Source organism: Danio rerio, chromosome 17 (assembly GCF_049306965.1).
Source record: "Danio rerio strain Tuebingen ecotype United States chromosome 17, GRCz12tu, whole genome shotgun sequence".
Taxonomy (NCBI): domain Eukaryota; kingdom Metazoa; phylum Chordata; class Actinopteri; order Cypriniformes; family Danionidae; genus Danio; species Danio rerio.
The window spans coordinates 22,315,001-22,334,266 of record NC_133192.1 but is presented as its reverse complement, the minus strand read 5'-3'; the positions used below and the strand labels follow the sequence as shown (position 1 = coordinate 22,334,266).

General features: G+C 33.9%; 2 protein-coding genes across 13 annotated transcripts in view; one reads left to right on the top strand and one right to left on the bottom strand.

Annotated features, from left to right (window-relative positions):
* The window catches only part of LOC141378555 (uncharacterized), an 876,211-nt gene that overhangs the window by 414,837 nt on the left and 442,108 nt on the right, over window positions 1–19,266 (bottom strand). The gene's annotated exons all lie outside the window — the stretch shown is intronic.
* Window positions 1–19,266, top strand: part of bicc1a (BicC family RNA binding protein 1a) — a 66,106-nt gene that overhangs the window by 12,653 nt on the left and 34,187 nt on the right. For all 12 annotated transcript variants that reach the window (XR_012393349.1, XR_012393348.1, XR_012393347.1 and 9 more), the window contains exons 2-3: window positions 3,346–3,389; window positions 14,628–14,697. Coding sequence is in view for 3 of the 12 variants with exons in the window: in XM_068218870.2 (XP_068074971.1) it covers window positions 3,346–3,389; window positions 14,628–14,697 (114 nt within the window). In the remaining 9 variants the exon portion in view is untranslated. The remainder of the gene's footprint in view (window positions 1–3,345; window positions 3,390–14,627; window positions 14,698–19,266) is intronic.

Here is a 19,266-nt window from a genome sequence, read left to right as displayed (position 1 = left end):
TGTTTTTACACCCGCTTACTCATCACATTCCCAAAACACACACAGATTGTACAGGAGCTGTGCTATAATCAAGCACTTGTCCCTGTATATAAAGCAGTTTCATTACAGCTGAAACTTAAAAAGTTTACATTTTTCTGACACAATCTTAAACGGTGCACAGGAAAGAGCTGAAATCAGGTGAAGTATTTATCTGTTTGTTTCGTAGTACCACATCTTTGTGCTCCAAGAATAAGACGTCATTCAAACATCCCATGCAGCTGTTGATTAAACGGAATGCAGCATCTGATAGAAGAGATGTAAAGTGAGTTACTCTGATTTCACAACTGTAGAGAGTGAACTCAGCCTTGCTTTGTCCTTACTTCACCCTGAGTAACAACTCTGGGTCAGACTCCTGTGAGCTCATGCAAATAAACTGTTTCCATTGAATATAGTTTAATGGGCTGTTACTGTTTTTAAGCTTAAAACACATTTCAGAATCATTAGATATCATAAGAACAATTATCTATCTTTCTGTCTATCATTCTAGTAATACATTTGATAGTATACTTGCTGGAAATTGAAATGACATCAATATTTTAAACTATATTTAAACAGTTGATTTGTATATAAAGTTTTCAAAAAATTAGTTTGTACTACTTGTGAAATTGAAAATAAGTACTTAATTTAAGATAGTTTTTTTTGTACCATTTGTGCAAGTCATCTGGAAAATAACTTTATTAAAACTGGGAACAATCAAAGCGTTTCTGCTAAACATTTAGCAGAATCAATAAATGAAAGCATTTAAATGGGATTTTGTTTTGGGAATTCAGGGGTGTGGAAGATTAAAACCCCTTTTGTGTATCTCTATGTCCATCACGGTTGTTTTTCAGCTCTGTCTGCCACATGCAAGATAATTCAGACATTGTAATGATAATAAGACTGCACAATATTGAAGAAAAAAAAATTGCTGCACAATTTATTGTTTGAGCATTGATATTGAAATGAGTGCATCCATACAGGTGCTGCATTGAAGCTCAGATGAATGCAACAGGGCAAAGATACAATTGAAATAAACAGTGCTTTTTAGATTTCAAAAGAGTCAGAAATCAGTATTCAAAGAGAAATTGAATAATAAAATGTTAAAAAAACACTGTATAGTCATTGTGTAAAAAATTAAATACAAATAATCTTTAGTCTACAAACATTATAATCACTTATGCCTAAATAGTTTATAGTCACAGGTCCTATAAACAAATAAAATTGAAAACTTTTACTTTAAACTTTGCAATGACTCTAGTGTGTGCTGAACGGTAGTTCCGCAATGTGTCTGTAAAAAAAATTCTTGCAGCTTAATTTTATTTGTTAAATCAAATAAAATGTTCTAGTCATGTCAACTTAAATAAATTAAACAGACTAAAAATATTAAGTTAAACTTAGTATAAGTTAAAAACGGTAGCTGAAACCTCATCAGCTTAGTAAAATTTTTAAAGTTAAAGTAATATTTGTTCTCATGACCTTTTGTCATATATTTTTTTAGTGTACACAAACTGATTAAATTCCTTAATGTCCTTAATAAAACCTCAAGGATTGTGTTGTTTTAGCTTATTTTAAATGAGTAGTTTAAACAAGTGTATTGCGGTCTCACACATTGCGATAATGCTGAAACAATACACTGTGCATCCCTGTTATGCCAGATGACGCTGACAACAGAGTTGAGGATCCAAATGCAGGTTTGTTATGAGAATGGTCAGGCAAGCAATGGTCAAAGCAGGGGCAAACAGATGCATGCAGGGATCCAGAGTCATGGTCAATAAACTGGTGTATGATCAGTACAGGCAGCAAGCAACGTGAACAAACAGAACAAAGCAAGGGTCAAACATGGCAAGGCAAAGGAAACGCATCGTAATGTTCACAACACAGTATAACAGGGCTCAGCAACTGGTGTGTGCCTGTGTTGCTTTTAAAGTCCATGTAATCAGCTTCAGTTCTGTTAGCAATCAGCAGAAATCCAGAACAGGTGTGAGTGTGTGGTGCATGACTAGATTTGTCCATACGGCGACAGATTTGTAGTCCTGAGTGAAAGTGAATGATTCCCAACCATTTACAAGCCTGGATCGCTGGTGATTGTGACACCTAGATGATAGCATTTCTTGGTTTTCCAAAAAAAATCTCCAAATATCATCATTTGGATATAAATCTCTGCAATACTCCACTAGCCAGCAAGAGTGCAGGGATTTCTGAAAGAGGTCTCAAAGTAACACACTTTAGTGAAATTGTAGCTTTTGCTTTTCTTGTTTGGATCTGTAGTGAATTTCATGGCGAGGTGGGTGGATGTGCTTTTGTTTGTGATTTTTTAGGGTCATTTGGAGGATTAGATGACAAGATTGTCACATTTCCAATCCTTTTATTTCCTCTCATTTGGGGTTTGTTGTTCTAACCTCTCTATGAAATCCACATTTCAGCTTTTCAAGGTAAAGTAAAGTGCAGGCCAGGGCTTGGTGCGTTTTGATGAACTGTTTTGTATATGTACAAGAATGCTCATTTAATAAGATAAGAAGATCTCAACCAAACATCTGGAGGTCCATTATCACACCAAAGCAAACACGCCTTTTCTTTCCTGTGAACCTGACTGCATTCGATTTCACATTTAGCGTTTTTCAACATATTACTGTAATTAAATTTTGCACATTTGAGTGATTAAAAGTCTGATAAAGGTTGGACAAATGGATCAGTTTAAGTGAGCTTTTTTTCTAGTGTGATAAGTTGTTTTGATACACACGTTACATCATGCACAGACTATTTAAGCATCATACGCTGTGTGAGATTTGTCAATGTGTTTATGAAGATTATTGAACTGTTGTTTTGTCATTAATAACTCATGAATGTGCACTTGCGTGTGTGTGTGTGTGTGTGTGTGTGTGTGTGTGTGTGTGTGTGTGTGTGTGTGTGTGTGTGTGTGTGTGTGTGTGTGTATGGGTGTGTAATTATTGCATGTGTTTTGTGATTGTGAATGCATTATGTGCAGTGTGTGTGTGAGAGAGAATGAGTGTGGATGGGTGTTTCCCAGTAATGGGTTGCAGCTGGAAGGCCATCCGCTGCATTAAACATAGGCTGGATAAGTTGGTAGTTCATTCCGTTGAGGTCACCCCTGATTAATAAAGGGACTAAGCCGAAAAGAAAATGAATGAATGAATGAATTTTTGTGTGTTTAACAGCAACCTTGAACTATAACTAGTTTGCCATACAGCATGACATCTTATAATTTATTGTTTAAAATATTTTAGAGAAGCTAAATACATTTTTAATAAATTGTGTAATAAATTTGTCTTGTTAATGTAAACCTTTTTTGTCTCTTCTTCCTCATAGCGGCCAATGAGGGGAGGATAAATGGAGATGACTTTTTTCAGAAGGTGAGAATCAGTTTGTGTATTTACATTTTTTTTAAATTAAATCTCTTGTTTAAAACCTTGTTTAATTGATTTAAACTTTAAATTCATGAGCTTTTTTTAAATGTACATTACATTTAAAAGTTTTTTTTACTGAAATGAATTATTTTATTTGGCAAGTAACACACTAAAAAATGCTTTTCTTACTTAGATTTTTTTTGTCTTGTTTCTTGTCCAAATATCTAAAGATCTTGCTTGTTTTAAGGAAAAATAATTTTGGCATATTATTTCTTAAATCAAGACAATATGTTTTGCTTGTCTAGAAAAGTCAGGTTGAATCACACACTCAATGAGAGAGCATGCTGCAAGAAAACAGACAATTGACTCGCACTCATCATCATCAGATCTCTTTTTTTCACAGCAGATGAGTCAGTGTACTGTTCTAGTAACTGAATAGCTCAGGATGTGGATTTATTTCAAGTCAGTGGGGGTATCCGGTATGTTAGTACTGAAAACGCAAACTGTTTCCCGACAACTCTGTTCAATTTAATGAACTGGTTCGACCAATTGACTTGAAAGATCCAGTTAAAACAAACGATTCATTCGCTAATCAGCTGTCATCACTACAGACAGTCAGAATGACAGGCCAGAGACTTACATTTTTGCAATGGATTCTTGTTATTTTAAACTCATTGAAGAAAAGAAGTGGACTGCTGTTAAGTGTAGATTATGTGTAAGTAAAACTCTGCAAGACAACTGCAAGAAACACGACATTGGAAAAAAAAAAACTGGATGCAAAACACTACACCCGCACCCCACCTCCAGGTACACAACCAATGATTGACATCAGTTCACGTATTACCATAATTCCAGTAAACTAAAAAAAGGTTATTACTTTTATTGTTTAGGAGATGCAGACACTGTCTAATGTTACTGTAAAGCGACTACGTTTTGTAATATAGTAAGATTTTTTTTCTCTTTTGGAAAACGATTTATACATGTGTTAAGGTCACTTGAAGCAATTTATTCACTGTGTACAGCTCAAAGTTTATTTTGACTTGAGGATGATTTTTATCGTCTTACTGTTCATTTTGTTATTAAACATTTTAAATGTTTTAAATCTGTTTTTGCCTTAATAATAATTATCTAATGTTAGTACTCCTAGGCTTTATTGCAATCTTTATCTCAATGGATATTGAATTTAGTTAACTAAAAACACAAATCATACAAAAGTAGCAAACACATTACTTTACATACTCTCATTAATCTGTATATGCATAATGTATAGCTCTGGGATCAGAAAGGTCTCAAAATATAATATTATCCTACATTTTTTAAAAGGAAAATGAAGGTGTAGGTTATATAGGTGGTTGTTAAACACAGAGCTTCTCTATAAAAAGGTGAAAAAACGACTGCAAGTTCTGAAAGAGATCAAGCCTCAGCCAGGTAAGGAAAAGTAACGCAAAAGTGACTCAAAAGTAATATAACCCCAAAAAGTAACTAAGTACCGCAATTAGTTACTTTATGTGGGAGTAATATATTCAATACTCAATATTGTAATACATGACTTTCAAAAGTAACTTTCCCCAACACTGTAGAAGACCATTTATAAAAGTCAGGGTTTATGACTTTTCTATTATTAAGAGTTAAAGAAACCCTTTTCTGTGCAATCTTACATAGTATAAGATGAACATACATAAACATGAGTACCACTTAACATGCATTTGCTCTGTTTAAAATACAAGCCATACCTATTTGCTTCTCTTATCTTTTGTTCATATGACAAACAACCTCAATTTCAGTATTTGTTTCCGAGAAGTATGTAAAAGTAGGTCTCCCCCATTTTCTGCATAACAGTATAGCTTTTTAGCACAGATCATCCTCTTTCCAGAAGCGCACTGGCATTTCCAGCAGGTTTTGTGTGTGTGTGTGTGTGTGTGTGTGTGTGTGTGTGTGTGTGTGTGTGTGTGTGTGTGTGTGAGAGAATTTGCTGTGAGTCTTCTTTAAACACACAGTAAATCTGACCAAAGATGTGCATGGAGAGGCCAATTCAGAAGTTTGATTGATTTGGTCCAAACAATTATCCTTGCTTAGGTTTCTAATAAACAGAGATAACAAGGGCCAATGAAATAGTCCAAGTATTCTTGGTTTGGCTGAGATGATTGAGGTTTGTGTATAGTCTTTGAACATCGCTCCTCTGGTTGCACCACTGATATGATCACTGCTTTCTGTCCTCACTTGCACTTTTTTTGCTGTCGTATACCAGGGTTTGTCCAAAATTCAAAGTGGTACATGTATTGTAGACGTGTTTATGTATCCGAATAAATATTTTCTTCTATATGCATGTCATGTTTGTAACTATGTCTGACATAGAAATCCATCTTTGTCAGAGATCAAAATCTACAATGTTATTCAGATACTATTTAGTTTTTCATACTGTAAGCAACACTAATGCAAGCATTACAGTCTTGGTTGGTAAATTTATAGCCAGTTTTTGGTTTATTTAGTCTGTTTTTGCACAACATTTTTTATAGTTGCAATGAACTGGCAGAAGTTGCATAACTTTTTTTGCCAGTATTATGATATACATGAGTAAAACTGATTATTAAAAAAGAAATCAATGAATAATGGGTGGCGACACTTTATCCAGTAGTTGTTGGTTGAATGGAGTTTATTATTCAATCATATACCGCCCCCTTTCCAGTTGTACTCATTTGTTGTTTTGCAAAGCTCGTTTCCAAGTGAAAATGACTAAAACTGTAATATAACGTTTGCAGCACGGGATGCTCATTCAAATTTTTAGAAGCGCGAAAGAGCATATGCGTGTGTGTGCCGCGCTTAGCCTCGGACAGGCTCGGAAATGAGTAGAGCACACTAATCTAATGCTATTTTAATGTGAGCGCTTTAATGGTCAAACACTTGCACATTTGTGTTAGAGCACGGTTTTTAGTGATTATTCATATTAACCCTCTTTTGTGTAATAAACAAACGAGTTGAGCATCAAAAGACATATGAAAGAGAAACCATATCAGAGCCGCACTATTCTTAAAGAGACAGCGCGCAATAATCCTGCTGCTGCATGTTTTTATTATTAATCAAACAACAAAAGGAGAAAATCCCTCACTGCTCTTGACTGAAGGACTTTTGTAGCTTTTTTCCTTACAGTGAAGATGCTTAAAGCATAGCTTAAACATAACAAATTTAATAACTAATTTCTAATAACTGATTTTTAAAATCTTTGCTATGATGACGGTAAACAATATTTGACTAGATATTCTTCAAGATACTAGTATTCAGCTTGAAGTGACATTCAAAGGCTTAATTAGTGTAATTAGTAGAAACAGTAGTTTCTTCTGCAAACAATCAAAAATATATATTGCTTAAGGGAGCTAATAATGTTGAGCTATTAAAATAGGTTTCAAAATATTTAAACCTGCTTTTATTCTAGCTGAAATAAAACAAATAAGCCTTTCTCCAGAAGAAAAAAATATTATAGAAAATACAGTAAAAAAATCCTCTGTTAAAAATAATTTGGGAAATATTTATATAATAAAAAAAATTCACAGGAGGGCAAATAATTTTGACTTCAACTGATAATCTTTTTGAAATGTGATTACAATTATGACCAAAATAATTGTGATTATGATTTTTCCCATAATTGAGCAGCCCTAAGTTTAAGCATTGGAGAAGTGCTGCAGTTTCACTTGAAGATCAAGCTATGATATTTTGACAACAAAGGCTTTGTATAGAAAGACTGTGCACTTAAATAGAATAGTTTGAATGGGAAAGCGCAATGCACAATATGGAAGAACAAATCACACCTTTTAAATAAAAGATCCAATTGGCAGTTGGTAAATTCATCCCATCGCTGCTTTTAGAAGCTCTTGTTGTTGCCATAAAAATGATCAGTCTACTGAGACCTCTGCTTAATGCAAATGAACATTGACTAGAATATACAGAAAGCTTTTATAGCACACGTTTTGCATAAGGAACAATTTGATGGGCTGATTTAAATTTTTACTATTTAAAAAATTATTAAAATTTCTGAATTTCACTATTCAAGTAAATAGGGCTTGGATTAGGATGCCTGAATATTTCCCCATCGTGAGCCTTGAATGATTATAAGATCAGAATTATTTTGACGTTTAATATTGTCTAACTGCAAATGTATACAATATTGTAAAAAAAAATGATCTGTTGTAATTATTTTTTAATTTAAATTGTTTGTTAACTTATTTCAGTGGCAAGGGTTATTATGGGATGAAATACAACCTTTACTGTACAAAATGTTTTGTTAAAACATGGAAAAAAAATCACAACTATATATATATATATATATATATATATATATATATATATATATATATATATATATATATATATATATATATATATATATATATATATATATATATATATAGTGTATATATATATATATATATATGCAGTTGAAGTCAGATTCATTAGCCCCCTGTTTATTTTTTTTCCCAATTTCTGTTTAACATAGAGATTTTTTTTCAACACATTTCTAAACATAATAGTTTTAATAACTCATTTTTCTCGATGAGAGTAATCGTTTCAGTGATTTTTAAAACCTTTTGTTGAGATCTCCTTCCCTGCAGTGAATGGATTGGCTTCATGCCTATTGTTGATCCTGGCTCCTCAGCCATTCTCTGCATGTTTCCGTCTCCCTCTTTGTCTTCACCGTTATCATTATCTCGAGCATCGCCACAGTGGTGTCTGTCCAAATACCTTCACTGTTCTTTACACTGTTGATTTTCACATTCTTGCTGAAATTTTCATCAGTTATTTTGCACAACACTGTGGTTTCAAAATGGTTTGAAACAAGTAAACGGTGAGTAAATAATGTCAGAACTTAAATTTTTTGGTGAACTATCCATTTAATGAAGCTAACTACGCTAGTTTGATATTCCAGGCATTAGAAACTCTTTCTCCTTTTAGTTGAGACTGTTTTTATTCCTCTGACAGGATGAAATTGAAATTACAGATTTTTTTAAAAGTGTGTCTGTAATTCTCAATATGCCATTAAGAATCCATCTTAAAAATCAGTAAATACTCTTAGTTTTTCGGCACACACACCTGTGCAGTTCATCCTCCAGTAAAAGTGCAGGTTTCTCTGACCTTCCTACGTCCCGTTTTCCTCCTTTTCTCCTCATCACTCCTCCTCTTTTCTGTGCTTCTCAGCTGAATCAACAAAAGAAACTGGAAGCAGATCTCTATACACACTCTCTTGCACATGCACGCTCCCATACACATCATTTGTCAAATATAAAATCTGCTCTCCATCCACTTTTTAAAGACTCGAAAATTTACTCACTAATTACTCTTCCCCGAGTGGTTTCCTTCATATTTGAGGATTAAAGAACACTAAAAACCTGTAACCATTGACTTCCACTGTAGTAAAATCAACCACCATGGAAGTCAATGGTTACAGATTTCCAATATTTTTCAAAAAATCTTCTTTTCGTGAAAGAAATAAACTCATAATGTTAAAAAAGGGGAGTAAATAATGACAGAACTTTTTTTTGGGGGGGTGAACTATCCCTTTAATGAAGCTAAGAGTTTGTGTAGCTCTGGTACTTTGATGTTCCTGGCGTTTGAAACTCTTTCTCCTGTTAGCGGAGACTGTGTACATTCCTCTGACAGGGTGATTTTGGGTGTGGGGCAAGAGGAAAGGAACACTTTCCAATGTATAGCTAACCCAATTTTTCTGAAATCGTCTGACCCATTTGAGAGGTATGTGCTGGTCCGTCACAAAAATAAACCGCAAACCCCAAAACTGCTGTGTGGTCTGTCAGAAATCTCCCTCATCTGTTGAGCGGAGCCAAAGAAAGCAACGAAGAGAGAAAGCGAGAGCAGGTCGGGAATAAAGGCCTATAGAAAGCACAGCAGCGCCGCAGCACAACACAAACACGGCGGATGGAAATGGGATCTGGCTCTCGGCCTGCACAATCGTCAAGCATCGCTCACCTTTTCATCCCCTTCTGAAATGTGCAGGGTTTCCTTCAGGCGTGTTTGATTGTGCCTTTGTTTGGCTTATGGTCATCAGTATAAAGTGTTCTGACGTGGGTGCAGTGCTTAACGGAAACACCAGATTTTACAGCGGAGTTTACTGAGTGTAGCAAATACATAAAGGCGGTGTTGCTTTTCTGTTGTGAATAAATGGTGCTGATTTTAACTTTCAGTTTATCAAAAAGTCCTGAAAACAACTCAGAAAAAAGTGCATTCTGCAAAATTATTAGGCAATACCTTTTCACATGTGTTCATACTTATAATAAACATCAATAGAATGATTTCTCAAGGACCACAACACTGAAGGTTTTAATTATATTGCTGAAAAATTTGCTTTGCTATCTCACGAATTCAGTTTTATATGTGTAAATTTGAACTCTTTTCCAAATATTTCCAAAAGGACCCCTTTTACAAGACTGTTATGACGCATTTAATGGTTATCATAATCTTAAATCCATAAAGTTATTAACAGGACTAAAGTTAAATATGAAGCTTATCTAACAAAATGACTTATGATAATGGTCCAAAAACTAGTACATCCAAATGTATATGTTATAGAAAAATATTAAATACAAATTTTAAAAAAGATAGAAAAAAATCAAGAAAAGCAAAGAAATAAAAAAAATTTAGTTGGATTTTTTTAGTTTTTTTTTTTTTTTTTGCAATATTTTGCTTGAATTTAATTGTATCATCTTTCAATTTCTAAATATGTTTGGTGACTAAAATATTATTTTAATAAATATATCTTTATAATCTGTTTAGTCTAAATTCACCAAAATACATATATTCACTGAGAAATGGATCAAAATATTCATTTTCAAAATGGGATGTACTCAATTATGCTGAGCACTGAAAATAATAAAATAAAATCAAGAAATTGTATCATGATCTATGTAGAGAAATGTATTTTTTCCATGCAGTTTTGCTTTTAGCTGACTTAATAATGTTACATAGTGACATTAAAATCTGAAAAACGTAAGGAAAAAAATCTCACCCAAATAAAAATGTTTTTAAGACATGAAAAGAATGCTGAAAAAAATCATCAAACAAAACGTGTGTATTTTTGTTGATGTTCGTCAAGTTACAAATGCAGAATAATACCCTGAAGGCTTTTAATTTTATTATACAAAAGACAACATATTTTTTTATGACTTAATAGTCAGAGTTATCCCAAAATGAACAACTCTGGAAACATTATTTCTGATGTTTTTGCATGTAATATAAAAGGACTAGCAGACTTATTGAGACACTGTAAAAAGGGTGTGAAAAATTCCTGTTTTATTGTAGCTTCTCTGAACTTTGCTGTTTTCAAGCCGTAATTTCCCAAATCTAAATCACAGGATGTGTCACAGCTGTGTGTGCGATTTAGAGGCTCAATAAGATCTGGAGAGATTAATAAACTTGTTCGCCTAAGTTAAAGAAACATTCTCATGTTCTTTTGTCCTTTAGGGTGTCAAAACAAAATAAAAACTGAGGCCTGCTGTTAAACCTCAGGTCCAAGACTAACGAAACCTGGAAAAGCACGGGCCATAAATTTTAGAGGAACACGTGGGACTGAATGTTCTAGTTTATGCTAGAGCACGTGCAGACTGGGGTGGAAACATGCAATACGTGAAATACTGGACAACTTGGACTGGATGACCGTAACTGTCTTATGACATCACTCACTGCTGTCTGTCACGTCTAATCCTCGTTGAAGGAGAATAAAGGCTAGGGTGACCAGATGTCCCGTTTTTCCGTGGACAGGCTTGATTAAACTGTGTCCTAAGTGTCTTGACTTATTATAAAAAAGCATATTTTGTCCCATATATCTCCTAATATATATCCCATGTATCCATATATGTCCTATACTTTTCCTAAAATTGTTCATCGCTTAGCCTTCTATCACACAAAAATAGCCAATCAATCATAGCCAATCATGTCATCAGTATATTTTGAAGTACAAAATGACCATCCAATCGCTTTTCCATAATAATATTGAAGTTAAAGGGACAGTTCTCCCAAAGTAATGTACATTTACTCACCGTTTACTCCCTCAGGTTGTTTCAAAACCTTTATGAGTTTCTTTCTTTTGTTTAACACAAAAGAAGATATTTTGAAGAAAGCTGGAAACCTGTAACCATTGACATCCATTGTAGGAAAAACAAATACTATGGAAGTCAATGGTTACCGGTTTCCAGCTTTCTTCAAAACATCTTCTTTTGTGCAAAACTGAATGAAGACTCGTTAAGAAATCCTTAATTTTTTGGAACAAGTGGAGGAAGAGTGATTGATTACAGAATTTTCATTTTCAGATAACTATTCATTATGAAAATATGATTTACTATAATTATAGAACGATAAAGTCAAGAATGAACATTACAAGGTATGTTGAAAGAAACAGTACTTCTTCCTCAAATGTTTCACGTCTTGTATGGTTCTTTTTATGTTTTACAACCAAGGAACGATGTTAGTAAAATGCACAAATCAAAGTTTATTCCTCCATAGCTCCTGACTTTATTTAAAAATTGAACGATTCTTTCAAAAAATAGGTTAAAATGAGTTTTCATGCAGTCTTTATGACCAACTCAGTCAGTATCATTAACTGAGGTTGTGAATCAAAGGTATTAATTTTGTAAGTAAGGTTTGTGTGAATAAACATTTCTGGCACAGACCAATCATTTTGATTTTTAAGACCTCGGTGTATATTCAGGAGCCTTAAATATTCATTAATTTTGTTTAGACATTAATTTTTTTACTCTAAAAGTGCCTGAGGTTACTGACCTGCATTGATGAAACACCCAGGACCAGTCTTGGGGAAAGTTACTTTTGAAAGAAATGCATTACAATATTGACCTACTCCCCAAAAAAGTAACTAATTGCATTACTGCATAATTCATGACCTGAATGCATAATTCTGACCTGGCTGAGGCTTGATCTCTTTCAGAACGTGCAGGTGTTTTTTCACCTATTCATAGAGATGCTCTGCATTTAACAGCCACCTATATAACCTACACCTTTATATTCCTTTAAAAAAATGTAGGATAATATTGTATTTTGAGACCTTTCCGAGCCCAGAGCTATACATGCTGTATATGCAGATTAATTAAAGCATGTAAAGTAATGTGCTTGCTACTTTTTTATGATTTTTGTTATTACTGCTACAAACATGAAACAATTTATATTAAGACAAAAACAGATTTTAAACCTTTAAAATGTTTAATGACAAAATGAACAGTAAAACAATAAAAACCATCCCCAAATCAAAATAAATCTTTGAGCTTTATACAGTGAATAAATAGCTTCATGTGGCCACTACACATGTGTAAATCGTTTCCCAAAAGAGAAAAAAAATCTTGCTATATTGCAAAACATAGTCGCTTCTACAGTACCGTTAGACAGTGACTGCATCTCCTAAACAATAAAAACAATAATCACTTTTTAGTTTAGTCAAATTAATTGTTTTACCTGGAGAACGTGAACTGATGTGAATCATTGGTTGTGTAGCTGGAGGTGGGGTATGGGTGTAGTGCTTTGCATCCAGTTTTGTTTAGTTTTTTCAATGTCGAGCTTCTTGCAGTTGTCAGGAGTTTTACTTACACAATCTACACTTAACAACAGTCCACTTCTTTTCTTTGAGTTCAAAATAACAGGTCTCGACTGCAAAAATGTAAGTCTCCGGCCTGCTATTGTTTCTGTTTCTGATTGTGTGTGGTGATGAATGTTATTTAATGGATCTTCTAATTGAAACGGTCGTACCAGCTCATTGAATTGAATTAAATTGGTTTGCACTTTTAGTACTAACTTAGCGGATAGCCCCTCCAACTCTAAATAAACCAATATCCTGAGTTATTCAGTTACTAGAACAGTACACTGACTCATCTGCTGTGAAAAAAGAGACCTGATGATAATGATGAGTGCGAGTTGACTGTCTGTTCCCTCGCAGCACGCTCTCTCATTGAGTGTGTGATTCAACCTCACTAAGGTCATTTTTATTCTGCAATATATTTTGTTAAAGCCAATACAGCAGGGTAAAAAGTAACTCGCGCTACATTTTTTAAATAGTAACTCAAATAATATTACTTATTTTTAAAAGTAATGGTTTATATAACTCGTTACTTTGGGAAAGTAATATTATTACATAACGCACATTTCTTATAACGCGTTACCCCCAGCCCAGGACCATATTTTCTGCTAAATATGTCTTCCAGTGTTGTACACAATAAAAAAGACACCTAAATCTTGAGGGGTGTTTAGATAAACAGCATTTTTACCATTTTTAGTGAACCAGCCCTTTTAAATTTAAGCTTACAATGCTTTCAGTCAATTTGGTGGAGCAGGTGCATATTCATGCCACGTTTAATTAAAATCAATCTAATTGTAATTAGTGTTAGCCCAAAGGCTGAAATTCTCCAGAAGTTCATGTGGAAAACTACACTTGTGTGTGTGTGTGTGTGTGTGTGCGTGCGTGCGTGCGTGCGTGCGTGCGTGCGTGCGTGCGTGCGTGTGTGTGTGTGTGTGTTTTTTCTTTTTTTAAATTGCTGCAGTTTCATGCTTGGATATATATATATTTTTTTCCCTGAAAGAAATTGGGTTTGTTGCCAAAGCTTCTCATGAGAACTGCTGTACAGTAAAGCCTCGCTGACCATGAAAGCCAAGAAGTTTTTATAGGCAGGATGATAGAAAGCGCACCACCAAACTGGTACAGAAATGTGTTTCCTATAGAGACAAAGGTTTGCGTTGCCAGAGTTGTGGTTTGTGCGAGAAAAATGAAATTTGCATGAAAGACGAAACCGCTATAAATGGTGAAGCGTCTTCCAGAGCAGGACTGAGCTCCAGGCTGAATTGTATTAAACACTGAACCTGCATATTCGTGTAGCTGCAAATTACCATACGTTTCTCTTTTGTGAATTTTATATGTGCAAAAAACACATTACCATTCTTGCTTTTGCTCTCTTTTTTTCTTCACATGTGCTACTGGTTAGCATACTAGGCCTGTCAAAGACTCGCTGCCAACTGGCTGTTACATGTTTCACGAGATTTTAAGCCAGCTGTGTGTATGTGTGTGTGTGAGAATGAGAAAGTGGGGCATGTTTTGAGCCAGAGAAATGATTGTAAGGCCTTTATTGAAACAGTCTGAAGATTTCTGTTAGTGTGCATACTTTAGCACACTGAAAATATGTGAGTTCTTGTTTGTTTGTGTTTTAGAATCAGTTGCATGCACTTATGCCAGTTTTTTTTGTGTTTAAGGTCATGGATGAAACCAACACTCAGATTGCCTGGCCGTCCAAACTGAAGATCGGAGCTAAGTCCAAAAAAGGTATACACACACATAGACGCAGAGACAGAAAGCAGTTTTGGTTGAAGTCACAGCAGTAGTCACACAGAGCAAAGCTACACAAGCAAATGTGTCTAATGGAGAATGTGCTTTTATCCTATTGGTCAATTCTGTCCTGCTGTCTTTCTCCGTTTTGTTTGCAGAATGATTGTCATGATCAAATTTGGTGGTCATTTTTTTCTGTGGTCGTAGCTGTGGAATATACAGTAATATTTTATTTGATGCATCATTAGCATCCTGTATTGATAAAAATGATTAATTGATATTATTAAAAATGATTAATTGATGATTATGCTGTTAAAATGTATTAAATATTAATATATATTTTTAATGAATCAGTATTAATCTCTAATATTTAATCCTCACACAAGTCTTTCCTTCTCCAGGACATATACAACTTACCATTATATGTTTGCAGATACTTTTGAAGGACAGTAAGTGTGTCTGATGTTTTGTTTTATTTCCAAAAAAAAAAAAAAAAAAAAAAAAAAGCACACTAAATAAATGAGAAAATAAAATGTTTGACACTTTAGTGGAATATTTTTTTCTTTTCAATCTAAAATCCTGGAAAGAAAATTAGAATAAGTATTTCATTATATGCTGTACAACTTTTTTTCAACATATAAGAATGATTTCTAAAGCATCACATGACGCTGAAGTAATAATGCTGGAATTTAGCTTTGAATCACAGGAATAAATGACATTTTAAAATAGAAATATTTTTACTGTTTAAAACTACTATAATTTTTGTAAGTAGCAACATTACTACTGTTATATTTTGATCAAATTACAGTGTAAAAAATATCTATAAATTAGCAGTTTTCCTTACTTTGTAATTAATTTTTTGATTTTTTTTTTTTCCCATTTATTTATACTTTTGAATTGAATTATGGGACCTTAATCTTTCGACTAATAACCTTTAACCTTATGAAGTAGGAAAAAAGTGACTTTTATGAACATTTTTAATAGTTTAAAGTTATATATTGTCTGGATTGGTGTTGTATATTACGGTACAAAAACCTTGCAATAAACTGCCAGTACATGTTCTGTTATTTTTCTGACTTATTTCTCTGTGTATTATTTCTTATTATTCTCTTCTTCTCTATTTGTTCTTCAATTTCGTACAAATCTCTTCTTTTATTGACTAAAATGTCAATAAAAGTCACTTTGTTAAACTGTAGAGTTGATTTTTCAACATCAAAAGTCGACGGAGCAGAAATCAGCATCCCATAATGCAATTCACTACTATAAATAAACCGAAAATCACTTGTGAATAACAACATATAAAAACTGTTAATTAACAGATATTTTTTAGAATGTAGTACAGCCTTGGAGACATCTTTAACACAATAAGCAAATCTTCATACACAATTGTAGCCTATATTAAAGGGAAATGGTAACTAGCATCAGATTGTGTTCTGGAGATTAGGTGGAGCAAGTCTGTGGTATTCTGTAATTGTCTGTGGCAATAGTTCAGACCAACATGTTGGCCTGAAAAAGCCATAGAACATAATCAGGTCCTTAAGGATTTTCCTAAATGATTAACGCAGGAGGACCTGGCAACACTTTGTAAAACCAAATCTAGTGTGGGTGAAGAGTGACATGAAGCTGGAAGGATTAGGACTCTCAAAAGAAGCTAGTGTTCTTCGCTACCTTGAAAGTTCATTAGGAGTTCAGAAGAATGAGGCCATTGCTGTAATTCTTGTAAGTCTCATATTTAAGAAATGTTATTAGTACTTCTCTTTAAAATGAGTGAGGTAACAGTTAATTTAGTTACTAAAATAAGCAAACAATGAACAAATCATTTATTACAGTATTTTTTCATGTTAGTTAAGATTAATTAATGAAAATGCAATTCACACATAAGTAAATGTAAAACTGTAATTATTAAATGCTATACAATTGTTCATTATTAGTTCATGTTAGTTAAAATTATAATATTATAATAACTAATAATAATAAAATAATAACTAACATTAACTCATAAAACCTCATTGTAAAGTGTGACTGTTAATAATATACCTTTATAAGGTATTGAATTGTTTTGGAGCTTTATATTAATATGCATCAAAACACAAGTAAACAATGCTAAATACATACACATGTGATGTGATACATTTGGAACTTTTCCACTTTTGATGGGACTTTACTTGGGAATTTGGAATTAAACTTTTGATTTCACCTCCAGAGGTAGTCGATCCACAAAACTCATTTGATTTTTATTGCTTCGTATTTTCACTCATATCATGTGGTCAAATGTGACCAAACAGCCTCAAAAGATCTACAGACTTAAATCTTAAAATATAGAGGGACAAGTTGTTGAAAGTGCTCAAATTAGATCTGATTTAAACATCTGTCATTCGAAATAGTTTATTTGGTTTGAAGGCAAAAAAATAAACTTTCCAGTCCTGATTTTAACACAAGCCCACAGCATATGACTGATGGTGTAGTTTTGTAGCTATCAGAGTAGAAATGAAAGCTTTTGTTCTCAGTTTTATTTTCCATTTATTTTCTATTTTTGCTCATATGTAATCTGTAAAAACATATTTCACTTTTTTATATGAAAAGATGAGAAAAAAGCCAATGCATACATCAGATGAAAGAGACTGCACTCAACGAAATTAGTTAAGTGGTGTCATAATGCACCAAAATAAACTGATTAAAGACAGTCCAGAGACCTGTTGCACAAAGCCGGTTTGGGTTTTCACCCAGGCAGGGGCGTAGCAAATGGTGTGGACAGGGTGAATACATCCCCCTTACTTTTAGAAACAGACTGTTTAGAAACAGGTAATTAATAATTGTAGACTGTAAAAAATGCAGGGTTACACACAATTCATTCATGTTGTCCTAACACAAATTAAGTTAACTTTTGACAATTTTATGTGGATTGAACATAAAAAAATAAGTTGTCCCAATGAAATCTCAAGAATTGTGTTGTTTCAGCTCATTTTAAATAAGAAGTTTGAACAAGTAAGAAAAAAATTTTTTTTTTTTTGAGCAGCTAACTTCTCTTTACTCTGGGTTAGAAATTGTAAAGCTAAACTGGACCAATCAGCTTAGTAAGTGTTTATTTAAAATGTGTTAAAAAGGGAATTATGTTGACTCTCTCATAAGAACTGTCAAACTAAGGGCTCTATCATACACCCGGCGGAGTGTGGTGCAAGACGCAGCGCAATAGTCTTTTGGTAGTTTCAGCTTGGCGCAAGAGTCGTTTTGAGGCGTTGCGCTACGCTGTTTAAATAGCAAATGCATTAGCGCTCATATGTGCGCTCATAGGCGTTCTGGTCTAAAAAGGAATGCGTTCTGAGGCGGACCGCTGGCGCGTTGCTATTTTGAGAAACTATAATAGATTTTTCATTAGACCAAAACTAACCCGGTCTAAACTCCGGCGCAGAGTAAATATTTATATTTGTTTTATTAAAAACAAGCTTAGATATGCCCACTTGTCAGGTTTTAGACCATATGGGGCATGGCAGGTGTATTTGGAAATAACTCAGTATTTTTACCACAATTGGTCATTATTGTTAATTTATTCGTTTGCTAGAAATTAGAACTGAATTTAGAAATAGTTTTGAAACAAATCTTTGTGCTTAACAAACAAAATTAATTATTTATAGGCTAATTGATGTCTGTGCGTAAAGGTTTCCCTATCCAAGAGCGAAAGTGAAAGTAGATCCATTATCTCTCATTCTCACGCAGTAGATGCTCTGTTTAACAGTTTTCTGTTAAAAAACTGTCAACTGTTAACTGTTTGCTTGTGAAATGCTAATTTTTTCCACTTGGACTTACTTTGCGTCCTGTTAATAGCGAATGCGCTCTTGGCGCGACGCAGCTGGGTCTTAAAGGGAATGGGAGATGAGACTCTAATTGGTTTATTCTCAAAACACACCTATAACTCATTAGGAAATTAAACTCAACCCTTTTAGCCCATGCGCCTTGGCGCAAAGCAGGTTTTCCCGTCCGTAAATTAGCAGAATGCGTTCTGACACGCCCTGAAAGCGTTTGCGCCCTGCGTTTTGCGCTCTGCGCATGGACCGTCAAAATAGAGCCCTAACTCTCAAACCAACTCTCTAATGTCTTTTATTGGCTGTTAGCTGCACTCATGTGATTGGCTGTTTGCTTTAAATGGCACACTTTCATGTGCACAGGCTCACTTAATCACTAACCTTGAGTTGATAGACAACATTTATATCAAGCGTTATGAAACAGTATAATTTGATCTTAACCAGTTTACATTTCTTTGAATTTGTCAAACTGAAACTTATTACTCTGCAACAGAGTTTGTTCAACAGGCCTCAGGTGTCAGTGGTAATGTGTCTCTCATATACTTTTGATCTGATTGATCAAAAGTACATCTTATGATGTAAACAGGGGCTAAGAGGGTTCTTTTCTGTTTAAAGCCCCTAAAGAATGCCATAGTGCATCAAACAAACAGAACAACCCTGAATTTACTTTTTATTTGTTAAAGATCGGTTATGTGAATGTTTGTTAATGAAAATTATTCAAATGTGCAAATCATTCTGTTGTTATTTCTACCTAAAAGTTCCAGGT